Source organism: Vulpes lagopus, chromosome 14 (assembly GCF_018345385.1).
Source record: "Vulpes lagopus strain Blue_001 chromosome 14, ASM1834538v1, whole genome shotgun sequence".
Classification (NCBI taxonomy): domain Eukaryota; kingdom Metazoa; phylum Chordata; class Mammalia; order Carnivora; family Canidae; genus Vulpes; species Vulpes lagopus.
Window position 1 is genome coordinate 16,737,559 of NC_054837.1, and position 14,496 is coordinate 16,752,054.

General features: G+C 45.3%; 1 protein-coding gene across 1 annotated transcript in view; it reads right to left on the minus strand.

The window, feature by feature from the left end:
• SEZ6L (seizure related 6 homolog like) overlaps positions 1 to 14,496 on the minus strand; it is a 188,376-nt gene that overhangs the window by 21,430 nt on the left and 152,450 nt on the right. The window contains exons 11-12 of the mRNA XM_041729298.1: positions 8,866 to 9,062; positions 2,530 to 2,724 (exon numbers count right to left, since the gene is read on the minus strand). Of these exons, the coding sequence (XP_041585232.1) occupies positions 2,530 to 2,724; positions 8,866 to 9,062 (392 nt within the window). The remainder of the gene's footprint in view (positions 1 to 2,529; positions 2,725 to 8,865; positions 9,063 to 14,496) is intronic.

The window sequence follows — 14,496 nt, forward strand, 5'->3', positions numbered from 1 at the left end:
AAAGGCAGGCGCTATACTGCTGAGCCACCCAGGGATCCCCAGCATCCTTGTTTTACATTACTTTTCAATAAAAAAAATCAATATACAGAAAAGGAAAATAGGAAGTCACTTAAAAAAAGAATGAAGCACACCACATGTATGATATGAAAAGCTATCTGGATGTCTGAGTTGAGAAAACAGCAGTGGTAAAATATCTGCATCTCTAGGGGTTTCTGCATGAATATCCCTGTGTCTATATATGCCTGCCATGCATGCGCACACATCTCTGTGCATATGTGTAACACACAATGCAGTTGGAACAACACAGAATAAACTTTTAGGAGAGGCATCATTTCTTTTCTTGTTTTTTGTATCTTTTTTTTTTTTATTGGAGTTTGATTTGCCAACATATAGCATAACACCCAGTGCTCATCCCGTTAAGTGAGAGGCATCGTTTCTAGAGAGGAAGATCATGAGGTATTTTCACTTTGTGCTTCCTAAGCTTCCTCCTGCTTGAGGAAGTAAGCACCTGTGATTTGCATAATGTGAAGTTACTGTTACATACATCTTTTGATGTTGCGAGTGTAGTTGAACCAACAAATGAATGAATGACTGCACCTAGGGACTTCTAGGGGGGAGACCCCACTGTTCTCAGGATGTTCTTCTGTTCTTATCTCACTAGAAGAGAAGCCACCGAGACAGGGTGGTGGGTCTCTGTCTTAACATGCAGAGCGACAGGCAACCAGCCTGGGAACATAAATGCTGATACCTAGAAGGGGCCCAATGCAAATTCATTTGCTGTAATTTGGGCCTTTTCTTGGCAAAATTTGAGGCAGTTGAGAGTTTCCCAGAGAGAGCTAGTTTATGTCCTCTCCAAGCCTTCAGAACTCACTAACACAATGTACATCATCAACATCATTATTAGTTATATATATATTTTTAAGTAGGCTCCATGGGACCCATCATGGGACTTGACCACATAACCCTGAGATCAAGACCTGAGCTGAGATCAAGAGATGGACAGCTAACCAACTGAGTTACCCAGGCATCCCTAAAAAAGTCATTATTATTATTAAGAATTAAAAGAAATCATTACTATTAAAAAATCATGACTATTCAAAAAATTTAAAAATCAATATTATTCAACAATTCTCAAAAATCATTATTCAAAATATTCTAAAAATCGTTATTATTCAAATATTTAAAAATCATTATTCAAGAATTTAAAAACATTATTCAAATAATTTAAAGAATCATTATTATTCAAAAGTTTAAGAATCATACTAAGACATGTATTTAAAACATTTTTTAAAGTAATGATGGGGTCCCTGGGTGGCTTAATCAGCTAAGTTTCCAACTCTTGGTTTCAACTTGGGTCTTGATCTTGGGGTTGTGAAATCAAGCCCAAGTCCAGTTCTGTTCTCAGGGTGCTGAGTCTGTGTTCAGTCTGCTTGTCCCTTTTCCTCCTTTCCTCCTCCTGCTCTCTCTCTCTCAGATAAATAAATACAATCTTTGAAAAAAAAGTAATGATGACGTAGGTCATGTTAATTTGTCTGTGATGGGTCTCACCACCCATGGTGCTTCTCACTGTTGGCTTTTATTTTCCCATCATGATCACACACATACACACACACACACACACACACAAACACACACCTCACATACTGTTGTAGAACAAACAGATGTCTATGTAGCCCATTTAGTGGATTTTTAGCAAGTTCCTTCATGTTTCCCCCAGTTATAATTAATTTTCCTTGCCAATGGAATATTTATGACAGGGATTGCGTGCAACCCCCATGCCCTCCCAATACCATCTTTCTCTGCTGACACTTAATATTTCTTATCATGCAACTGGTCACTCAAGGCAGGCTGAGCAAGTCTACCCAAGTACTCCCAAGGATTCCCAGCAGGACAGCTGCCGAACAGAGGCTCATGTAAGAGGAGGTAGGAAGCAAATGGTTAGTGGGAAGAAGCCAGCCTCAAATTTAGCTCCTCCCCCACTCCCACTAAAATTTAGTGTAGAAACCAGAATCACCTCCTTTTTCTCCTGCTTTTCGAGACACCAGGCCAGCTATCACCAGCCTTGCATGGCCTGTACTCCTGAGGGCAGCACCCAGAAGGAGCCACAAGGCTGGATGGTGCTGTTTGAATGAAGCCAGCTACCTGTAGGGGTTTTGAACTGGGACTCCAAGGTCCAACTTAGATTGGTCTTGCGTGGCTACTACAGGTATTTTAACGATGAGTCTGAGTGATGTTTTTTACGCATGTTACACAATTCCCGTTTGCCGCAGTGTATACCACTCCCTACTGTCTCTCCCTCAGCCTATTTCACTCATTTACATCATCCACCAGGGTTCTGAAGGCCCCTGAGTCTGACTTCCCTGCCCTAGAACTCCAAGAGGACTTTTGTGGGCAGCACCGGTGAGCTGATGGAGTAGGAGGGAGGCCAGATCCTACATGAAGTGATATCACTGCATCTATGTGGAAAACACTCCATGGGAGAGATTTACCACCCACTGATTTAGAGGAAGAAAACAAGATGACTCTTACTTTTCTCACAAAATGGGGGGTCGCTGCTCCAGCTGAGGTCCCACTGGCAGGTGAGGGTGTCACTCCCCACTATATCATAGCCGGGGTCACACTGGTAGGTGATTCTGGCTCCTCTCACGAGCTCCGTATGAGAAGTGGTTTTCCAGCCATTCTGGATCTCTGGCAAGTCTGAGCAGGAGTCATTCCTTGACACCTCTTTAAAACAAAAACATAGTCTTTAGATGAGAAGGTGGGCCTTTTTGTGTGGTTCCTTTTACAAATGTCAGAGGAAAGAGAAAACAGAAGAAAAAGCCTCCAGAAATAGGTAACACACTTTAAAATCCCTTTATCACTGAGAACTCTGCTACAGAGAGATTTTATGATGAGATCTTCCTGTGGCCCACTGGACTTACCAAGCATTCTTTTGGTTTAACAGAATCAGTTTAGGATTTAGAGTGAGACAGGACGCCTGTAGCTCAGCAGTTGAGCGTCTGCCTTTGGCTCAGGGTGTGATCCCAGAGTCTGGGATGGAGTCCCGCATTGGGCTTCCTGCATGGAGCCCGCTTCTCCCTTTGCCTGTGTCTCTGCTTCTCTCTGTGTGTCTCTCATGAATAAATGAATGAATAAATAAAATCTTTACGATTTAGAGTGGGACAGAAGCCTAGCCCCGCCACTTACCAGCAATATGATTTGGGGGACAACCCCTTCTGTTTCTTTCTGCCCACTCCACCCTGTTATTCTCACCTCCTGGAGTTTATATTCTCCAGTACTCCTTGCAACACCCAATAGGGCTCATGTGTACCACTAACAGGCTACTGAAGAAGTGATGATGTGTGGCTCCTGAAACTAAATGTTGAGGGGCTCTCCCCTTGCTCTCTGGAGAGAGCAACTGCCACACTGCGAGGATGCTCAGGTAGTCCTCTGGAGAGATCCATGTGGAGAGAATCTAAGGCCTCTTGCCAATGACTGGCATTGACTTGCTAGTCCACTAGTGAGCCATTTTGGAAATCGAGCCTCCAGCCCCAGTCAAGCCCTCAAATGAATACAACCTTGGCTGACATCATCACTACAGACTCATGGGAAATCCCAAGTCAGAACCATCTGGCTTAAACTCCTGATTTCCAGATCCACAGAAAGTGTAAGATCATAAATGAACACTGCAGGGCACCTGGGTGGCTTAGTCGGTTAAGTGTCTGCCTTTGGCTCAGGTCATGATCTCCAGGTCCTGGGATCATGTTCTCTTTCTCTCTCAAAAAAGTAAAATCTTTAAAAAAATGTGCATTGCTCGTGATGAGATGAGCATTGGGTGTTATACTATATGTTGGCAAATTGAGTTTAAATAAAATTTAAAAAAATAAAAAATATTCATTGCTAATTTGAAGGTCATATTTGTTACACAGCAATGGTAGCTAACACACTCGGCTTCATCCTAAGACTGTCTGTAGATTCATGGGTTTGATGGATTTGTAATATATGTTTTTGTGATACAGATTAAGATAAACACTCAGCTATTGAAATAAAAATAATTATTGGTGCATTCTTGAAATCATGCTGCATATCTTCAGCGAACATTAACCATACTCCAAAATAAGCTCTACATGCAGTTCATTATTATGGAGTCTTCCCCTGGAATAATCCTGCCTTCCTTCTACAAATCCTCATTACTGAGGTAGCAATCCAAAGCCCACTATTACTGTGCTTCCTTCCAAGTGCCCACTGCACAGATTTTGAGAAAAGAGATAATTATGTCGTATAATTAATCTGCAGTTCTTATGTGCTTCTGGGGAACACAAAGCACCTTCACTGTCTGCAAGAAAGTCATTCTGAGAAACAAGCAATGGCTTTTCCTGGAATTTCATCATGATTTTATTTGGGGAATGGAGATCTCAGGGGTGTCTGCAAGAAGAAGGGGAGAGAGAAATGTCTTCTGGAATTGCTTCGTGGGGAACAGGAGCCTCTATTTTTAGGCCTTTGAAAAATCAGCCAGGCCCTGGATTTAGGACACAGCTGCAAATGCTCAAACTGTGGTTGAAAGGGGAGAAATAGGGGTAGATACTGGGTATGTGGTCTGCCTTGTGCCAAATGCTTCAAGACTGAGAAAGGTTTGCTTGTCTGACTTCAATCTGAGCCAGCATGGGAACACACTCCCATGGGACCTCTCATTTCCTTTGTGGCATTCGTCACATTTGGGATCATCAAGTAGGGGATACTGTGACTCAAATCTTGGCCACACAGTTACTAATTCAGTGGACTTGCCTAAGTCACTTAGTTTTTCTGTTCTTTAGCTCCTAGACTCCATCCCCAGAGACCCTGATTCAGAAATCTGCAGGTTTAACCAGCATCCCAGTTGGAGGTTCTGGCATCTTCCACCCTTATGGGCCTTTAACTTTGTGAAGAATGAGAAAACTGGCATAGGAGTTGGAGGACTTCCCTTCTGGTCTTTCTTTGTTTGAGAAGCTGTGTGACTCCAGTCATGCTGATAAACATCTCTGAGCCTCATTGTCCTCAATCATACAGTTGAGACAAGAATCATAACCCTGTCTATCACGTAGGGCAATATGAAAACTAATTGATGTGCACAACATGACACTTAGATGAGTTTTATATAGATTCACTAATTTGTTCGACTGAGATTTTGTGAGCACTTACTATATGCCCAGGTACTAGGAACACAGGGATCTGAAGTCATGGTCCCAGTCTCATGGTCAAGATGAGCAACGTGGTCCAACTTTTAGGCAAAAGAGATACTTGAATGCACTAAGTACATGCCACCATTTGGCAGTCTCATGTTCAAGATCAGCATCTGGTCTAACTTTTGGGCAAAAGAAATACTCAAATGCACTGAGTACATGCCACATTTACCAGTCTTATGCTCATGATAGACATCACTAATCAATCGTAGCAATCTCTTTCTTTGAACCAAACTGAAATCTCCCAATCCTTCTCAACACAGACTCCCAGGAACCACTGCCATTTGACCAGAGTTAACCTACAGTATGGAACTTATTTATTATCCAAGGATTGGAAGAATAAGCACACAAGTGATCAATATCTCTTTGAGAAACACCACATCCTCATCTCTGCTTTTTAAATCCCTTGCCTCCATGCACTTGGCCACAGACACTGGTAAAGCACAGGAAGCAGTAAGAGAATGGCTCTTTGCTTCTATCTAGGCAAAGCAGAATTATGGGAGGTCAGAACCATGTAAGCCCAGAGTGTTCTTATGGAAGGTTCTACCAGCAGTCCTAGCAGATTAGCCGTGGCCACACTGAGAGCTGAGTGCCAGCCTTGAGATCAATCTCAGAGCTTCATAAATCTCTAGATAATCACAAAACACCCCGACCCTTCCATGTGATCTCTCTGCTGAATAATAATTGCATCTATGTCTAGTTAAATCTAGACCTGGCATAGCAACTACCTCTCCCAAGCCATAGGAGACATCACTAGTCAGTCACGTAACTCTTCCCCCACTGACTTCACATGTGGACTCCTCAGAATTCTTTTTAACATGCTCTTCAACATGGATAGTCACAAGCAATTGACTGGTATCAGAATTAAACACAGAAGCCCACCTGCCTTCCCTGTGATATTGAGTGTGTGTTTCTTTGACAGAAATAAGAACAGGACTATTCTCTTTGTGTGTCACCCACATTAGCTAGACTGTGTATCCCATAAACCCCACACTCGCCTCTCCCACAGCAGCAGCAGCAGCAGCAGCAGCATGTGATTCTGATACCATTAATGGTACCACCTCCCTCACTTTCACCAACCAGAGAAACAGAGGCAGGGAGAGCGATCTATTCATCCCTGGGTCCTGGTGCCTAGTGCAGGACCTTGCACATGTGACCAAACTGTCTGGAAAGTGGAGCTGATGCATTTGAAGATGAAAGAAAATAATATATGGATAATATTATAATAATATATATAATATAATAATTATATTATAATATATAATATATAATATAATATATGGATAAATAATATATGGAAAATAATATATGTAGTTTCAAATGGACACACAAAATCTAAAGTTTCAGCTTCAAGAAATATGAGCACTTCTTCAAGATGGTGCCACATTGAACATTGGCCAGACTTCCAGGTTAATCGTGAGTAGCCCCGGATAGGGTGAGATTTCTGCTACCAAGCTGAATGTGGTTTTGGAAGACTGATTCAGGCACCAGAGGAGACAAATGAGTAAACCTATGACCTCATCTTCCAACTGGGAGGTGGGGGGTGGGGCCTGGAGGAGAGAAGTGTAAGGAGAGAGACTGAAGTCAAGTCACCAGAAACTCTCCCTCCAAAGGCTTCTGACTCTGGATGGCATCTTGCCTGGGCAGCCAGCACAAGCTGTCCCCCTGTGCCCAGGGCCCCACCCAGTAAAGAGTGGGGAACCCATGGAAAGTGACAACAATAATACTCTGAAAACACTTAGCAGCAAAATCGAGGGAGAAAGGGCCCCTGAGAAACATAAAAAAGATCAACACTTGTGTCTGCCTCTCTGAGAAATGTACACAGAGCGGGCAGGGATGAGAAACATCTACCAGCTGGAAACAAACACATAAAAAGGCAAGGGACTTATTTTCACATGCATGGTCAGGGAAAGGGTTTGTATTTTAGAGGCAAGAGATGAGACACAGAGAACACTTTATATTAGAGATGGATGGGCAAATATTCAAGCCAGGAGGAAGAAGGGACCACAGACACAGAATCTGGATTAAGCCAGAGATCTTTGATGGTAGGCGTGGTGGGGGGACACTTGGCAGAATGAAACCTCCTTTCCCCCCTCTTTTCATGAGCTGTCCACTCTATTCTTGGGTGACCCAAACAAGTTCTCTGATTGCTGGACGAATCTTGCCCATTGAAATCCTCAGGATGCAGCCACCCACAATCTTGGATGCCAAAAGAGGTGAGGTCTTAAGTACCCCTGTGTGTCTTCCAAGTTCTTGGCTGTTGCCAAGAATATCAGGTGTGGAGAAATGCTAAGGTCCAGGAGCCAGGAAGCCTGGGTGTGAGCCTCAGATCTGCCCCCAAGGAGCAAGTCCTTTATCCTTGGTGGTTCAGGGCTTCTTCTGCTATGATGTGACAGGGTTTAAGCAGACACTCTGTCCATTCAAACTCTTTCTGGGCTGGGATTAGTGGGATTTCATGGTGTTCCAGTCTCCTGACTGCTGGCAGCTTGGGTGCTGGCCATGAAAGGATGAGCAGAAGTGCTTGGATTTGAGAGTATTGTAGAAGTAGAGTTGAAAGAATGGGTTGGTTATGGGGCAGGCAAAGAGGAAGCAGTCAGAAACTGGGAGAGCTGTAGTTTCATCTCCTGGGATGGGCAGAGGGACAGAAGCAGCAGCAGAAGCAGTTGGGTAGTGGTGGATTGGGAGTAGGGACAGAGGGAGTTCTGTTCGGGCCATGTTAAATCTGAGATGCCAGTTAGACATGCAAGAGGAGAGTTCGCACAGACTTGAGTAGACAGCTCATGCGAGAGGTCAAAGTTGGAGGTACATACTGGGGGCCGATGAAACACAGAGAGGCATTGCTTACAGCCACAGGACTGGATGACAGTGCCTGGCAGTGAGTTAGACAGACACGGGACAGGACTCAGGGTAGAGCTTGGGACCTGCCACTGTTCAGAGCAGGGTGACAGATCCAGCAATGAAGAAGGGGGATCCACAGGTGGGGAAGGAAGAGGGAAGATTGTGGGTGCTTCCACAGAGGTGTTGGATGGCCAAGTGTGAACCGAGCTTGGAGCTTCACAGCAGATTTTTTTGGTTTTGTTTCTGTTTTAATGTGAGGGTGAGAGAAATGGTTTGGAAGCTACATCAAAAAGTGAGGAAGACACCTCTTGCCTCTCTAGATCCTACAGTACAGGAGGTGGGAGAGAAAGCACGGTCTCCATTGGATGGGGCTGCAGGGGATGAAGAGCCCTTAGGGAGAGTCCAGCTTCAGTTCATGCAAGATGGAGGAGACAGTGTTTTGAGAAGTTGCACAGGAGAGTGTGCTGATGCTATAAAATCCCAGCTGACTACAAGGGGAACAGCAGGAATCAGAAAGTCACGAGGTAGCATCTACTAAATCCTGATATTGACCCTCTGGAGTAGCTATCAGTTTTTCCATTTTACAGATGACCAAAAGGGTGCTCAGAGAGGTTAAGTGACTTGCCCAAGATCATAGAGCCATTGATGGCAGTACTGAAGTACTAAAACTCAAACCCTGGTCTTCTGGCCAGACAACCCAAATGCTTAATAGCTACACATATTTACTGTGCCATTAAAAGACCATGTAGCACAGAACCCTCAAAAAGATGTATCTAGAAGAAGCCATCTAAATAGACACATCTACAAATGGATGGGTGGAGACACTTACCTATGTAGTTCATGATAAATCCTTGGCCCTTCCCAAAGATGAGGCCAGCAGGGTCTGAGTGGAATTGGATGGTCAGGTCCGGCGTGGATGAGTACAGCTTTTGGGGGCCACTGTTCCCAAGGTATTGCCCCAAGATGTGAGGCATGACCTCGTCACCATCATAGATAGTCAGGATGTCGCTGTTGCTTAGGTTGAGGCTGGGGGCAGGGCAGAGAGAAAAGGAGGAGTCTTGTGAAAATCAGTTATGGGCATTAAACAAGCCTTTGATTTTTTTTTTTCACACACATTTGTGAGGCACCCTAGATGGCAGGCACCAGGCTAGGAACTAGGGGTGAGGTAGGCAGAGACCACAGATGTGACCAGGACACGCTGATCCTGCCTGCAAACACGTACAGCCCTTGGGTTTGGGGAGGGAATGGAGTTTTGAAGGCTCATGCGGGAGATGGTCTTCCCTGCAAGGAGCTTCTTGCATGATTGAATGCTGAATTGTAAGTAGAACTGCCTTCACTGCCAGTGAAGCTGAGTGCCAGGCACTGGGCTACATGCTGGGGGTGTGGCATGGGTCTTCCATTCTTCTGTGCTGTGGAACAAGCTGACTGCATCCTAAGTAGAACCTGCATCTTCATGTCAGGTGAAATGAGCCTTCCCCTCATTATGTGGCAAAGTCTTCAGAATCAAACCCGGTATCTATTACATTTAGGCGATGGGGCGGAGGGCGGGATGGAGGCATCTTACTCCCGAAATACACTCAAACCTGCTATCAATATTCATAACGTGAAAGGATGACACATTTCCAAAGACAAATGCAAGCAAGCACCCTGACACTAAACATCAGGACTGCAATGGACAGTTAATAATCCAGAAAGCACTTCAGTGTGCTACAGAAACATGTGTTATGTAAGGTGTGCTGGATAAAAACAGATTTCTCATTGAAAGAGTGCCAGCTAATTCAGTGTTGGGTGCAGGCACATATGAACTCATGCCTCTTTCCCTCCATTCTCCTTCTCCACTTCCTTCTCCTTCTCTTGTGTTCCTCTTCCTAATATTTTTGAACACCTCAGATATACCAGGCTTGTGTCAGGGGATACAAGAACCACAGAGCAGTGGTAGATTTAGACTAAGAAACCAGGAATTGTGGTAGCAGTTATCGATCAAGGTGAGTGCAGAGAGGTGACTGGGGGCATCCTGGAGGCCTCCTTGGAGGAAGTGGTGCTTGCTTCCTCAAGAAATATTAGAGGGCTCTAAGGTTGATAAGCAGCACTGGTGAGAAGGCAAAGCACAAGTGAAGGAGATAGGGAATGAGATCATGGGTCCTGGAGGAACTTGCCTGGTGGTCAGTGTTTCCCTGCTGTGGGTACAGGCATGGAAGTCTAGAGAGCTTGTAGGAACCAAGTTTATGTGTTTGGATGTCATCTTGCTTGGGGTGGGAGCAAACAAGACACTGCCTGAGGAGAGGCATTCCAGGAAATGGCCCTAATCAAAGTTTCTAGAACTGATGCAGAGTGACGATAGCCCCCTACCTTGTCCCCCACCCCACAGCTTCACCCAGTGCCCCAGGGCGGTGTTCTCCTTCCCCAGTCTGGGAGGACAGGGAGAAGGGGGTAGAAACAACCTAAACTGCCGCTTCTAGTAGTAAGAACAAAGCAACTGAAACACAAGGAACATTGTGGAAGGGTGGCTTCCAGAGGCCAGGCGATGTATTTTATTCCAAGTGATGTCCTCTCCAGCACCTCTCACATTGCTCATGTGAAGTAGTCCTGAGAGCTGACTTAGGGAGATTCTAACTGCCCCCCATAACCTCCACCAGCTTCCTTTGCACCACCTCCAAAACACTTTCTCCTAATAAAAGGCGTCCCCTCGCTTTGCATGTGTGGCTTCAGGACAGAGCCCCTAGAGATATACCCTCTGCCCATTTCCAGCTAAGGCTACGGCTTCTAAACCCTACTGTATTGAAATCCTGGAGTTGCCACCTTCTCTTGCACACCATAGGTGCTAGATAAATGCTAGGGTATGAAAGAGCCTGCCAGAGAGTCTATTTGACAGCAGAAATGGTGCAGTTGATGTCGGCTCTTGACCCATGATAGGGAAGAGCCTCTTAACTCTAAGAACCATGAAAACATCAATCGTTCACGAAAGGGCTGGATTAGACTGGTGTGAAACATGGTAGATCGCCAATATTTATTCCTTAAGCTGACTTCACAGCTGATCTGCTGGTTAACGGTGAGTTCCAGAGAGTTTACAACTTGGCTTTACACTATCACTCATTTCAATGATCTAAATGCAGCAGAAGCATTTTCAAGGGGGCAAGTAGCTTTCATTTGAAAACCCTAGCATCACTCTTTGTCCTTTGTAAAGTAGAAAGCAGCAGTGCACTGGAAAGAGCACGCCGCCTTGGAAATCAGCAAGCTTTGGTTTGATCCTTGGCTCTGATGCTCGCACGGAGGGCTCCGGTTTTTCTGAAGTTCCTTGTCTGTGAATTTCCAGTCTATGTCATGGGCTTTCCGAGTGAGGTAAGGCATGCTGAAAATCTAGGATCAAATGCCAGATTCACTCACAGCACCTCAGCAAGTCTGGTCAAGTCGTCTGAACATTATGTCATGTTGCTGTGTCGTCATGAACATCACTACCACCACCATCATCCTCACCATCGTCACCATCCTCACCATCATCATGTTTGCCATGATCATGCTCTCTTCAGGCTGCTGTTGACACAATGACATCAGATGACTTCCATCAGAGGTTCTCAACTAGGGGTGATTTTGTCCTTAGGAGACAGTTAGCAATGTCTAGAGACATGGTTGTCCCAACTGGGTGGGGGGTGCCACTGGGGAGTGGATGACAAGGATACTGTGAAACATCCTACACTATACAAGTACCCTCCTACAATCCTACAATAAAGAATTATCTTGTCGAAAATGTCAATTGTGCTAAGGTTGAGAAACACTGACTTATGTGAATGCCTTTTGTAAACAGTGTGCAACAGACTATTCATTGCAACTTCTATTGTCCTGGGATTTCAGCAGAGGTCCCTCAAGCTAGGAATAAGCAAATAGATTCTGAGCATGCCTACTTTTTAAAAGGGCTTTTGACTGAAATTGGGTCCTCTGGAAGCAGAGCTGAGCAAAGATGAGTGTCTCTCGTGGTCCAGTTGATCTGGGAGGCCACCCCAGGCAGCTCTGGTATGGAAGTGAGATAGGAGGAAAGAAAAGAGCTGATGCATAGTCATAGAGGGGAGAGTCCCACTGTGGGCATTGGGCTTAGTCCTTCGGGAGCTGTGAACAATGGTGTAGAACATACCATGAGGGAGAAGGAACTGGGATTTTATCCTCCACCCCCATCCCTCATTGGCTGAGGGCTGCTTTTAGGGGTGCCAAACCCCAGCACTTCTGACCTTCTTAAAAGAGACTTGCAGTAGGAAGCCATGGTGGGCATCCAGCAGCAGGTGCAGCAGGGCTCAGAGAGGGCACCAGTGGCTCCTGCCACCACCATTTATGGATCTCTTCCAATCTGAGCCCCATCTCTCCTACCTCTAGCTTATAGAGGGGAAAGGATTTCTTCGGGCCACTGCAGAGGCTTACGGGAAGAACCACCTCCAAGAGAGTGTCACTTAAGAAGAAGAAGGGGGAGGGAAGAAAATGTATCACCTCCCCTTCAGCCAATTGAGAGAGGGCTTCACGGACACCCTTGGTGGCTTGGCAGGTGTCTTTGGGGTTTGAGGAACAGTGACTGCATTTGATGCTCACCAAGAGAAGAGTGATAACAAAAGTCAGATGGGAGGTGCCTGCCTGCCCTGAGGCAGAGCCAAGAGAGAAGGAGAGGCATTGGGAGTGTGAGCTGCCCATCACTGATGAGAGTGAGCAGGAGACTCACGTTTCCTGGGGCCAGAGGTGGACACTGAAGATAGGAGCCACAGCGGGTCTCAGCATTCCCCATCCTGAGAGGGTGATGGGACCCAGCAGAAGGGAAAGCCGAGAGCAGCCGGACTTAGGGGGCTCTGTCCTCATCAAATTCTCCATAATAGAAAACCCCTGGCACTCTGCATCTTCCATAACAGGACAGTACTGTCTGGCCAGGCTTTCTCGTGAGAAGGAAGCAGCCCACTGGACTCTCCCTAACCCCAGAATTCTCCCAGCCTGAGGAGCCCCACGGAGGGCACAGGAATTTTGGAAAAGAGCGAGAAGAGCGAGATTCAGGACTCCATGATAAGACCAGAAGGCCTATAAGAATGAAGCTTTCACCCCAGGAAGTGCCAAAAAAAAAAAAAAAACCCAACCCAAACAAACACAAAAGTAGACCATGAATGAATGAGCAGTGGAAGAATAAGGTTATTCTCTGCCATATCCTCCTGTATCCACTTTTTAAAAAAATTTATCTATTCATGAGAGACACACAGAGAGAGGCAGAGACATAGGCAGAGGGAGAAGCAGACTCCCTGCAGGGAGCCTGATACAGGACTCGATCCCAGGACCCTGGGATCAAGCCCCAAGCCAAAGGCAGGTGCTCAACCACTGAGCCACCCAGATGTCCCTGGATCCACCTTTTTGATAGTCGGGTTTTCACCAATATATGCAAATACTGGTAATTTATCCCCTACCCACCTCAGAGAACAAGCTGGCATTTCGCTCACCCGTCCTTCTGCATTTGATACACTGAGGCCATCCAGGGACCCTGCCTCCGGACCATCCTCAGCAACCAAGGTGCAAATGCAGACAACACTAAGTCTTTAGTGTTGAACCAAACTTGCATCCTGGGAATAAATCCCACTTGGTCATGGTGAGTAATCTTAATGTACTCTTGGATCCTATTGACTAGTATCTTGTTGAGAATTTTTGCATCTGTGTTCATCAGGGATATTGGTCTAAATTCTCCTTTTTGGTGGGGCCTTCGTCTGGTTTTGGAATTAAGGTGATGCTGGCCTCATAAAACGAGTTTGGAAGTATTCTGTCCCTTTCTATCCTCCAGGATGCAAGGTTGTTTTCAACACTCGTATAACAATCAACGTGATAGATCATATCAACAAGAGAAAAAACAAGAACCACACGATCCTCTCAATAGATGCAGAGAAAGTATTTGACAAAATACAGCATGATTCCTGATCAAAACTCTTCAGAGTGTAGGGATACAGGGAACATTCCTCAGCATCTTAGAAGCCATCTACGAAAAGCCCACAGCAAATATCATTCTCAATGGGGAAGCACTGGGAGCCTTTCCCCTAAGACCAGGAACACGACAGGGATGTCCACTCTCACCACTGCTATTCAACATAGTACTAGAAGTCCTACCTCAACAATCAGGCAACAAAAAGAAAAAAAAGGCATTCAAATTGGCAAAGAAGAAGTCAAACTCTCCCTCTTCGCAGATGACACGATACCGTACATAGAAAACCCAAAAGCCTCCACCCCAAGATTGCTAGAACTCATACAGCAATTCGGCAGTATGGCGGGATACAAAATCAATGCCCAGAAGTCAGTGGCATTTCTATACACTAACAATGAGACTGAAGAAAGAGAAATTAAGGAGTCAATCCCATTTACAACTGCACCCAAAAGCATAAGATACCTAGGAATAAACCTAACCAAAGAGGGAAAGGATCTATACCCTAAACACTACAGAACACTTCTGAAAGAAATT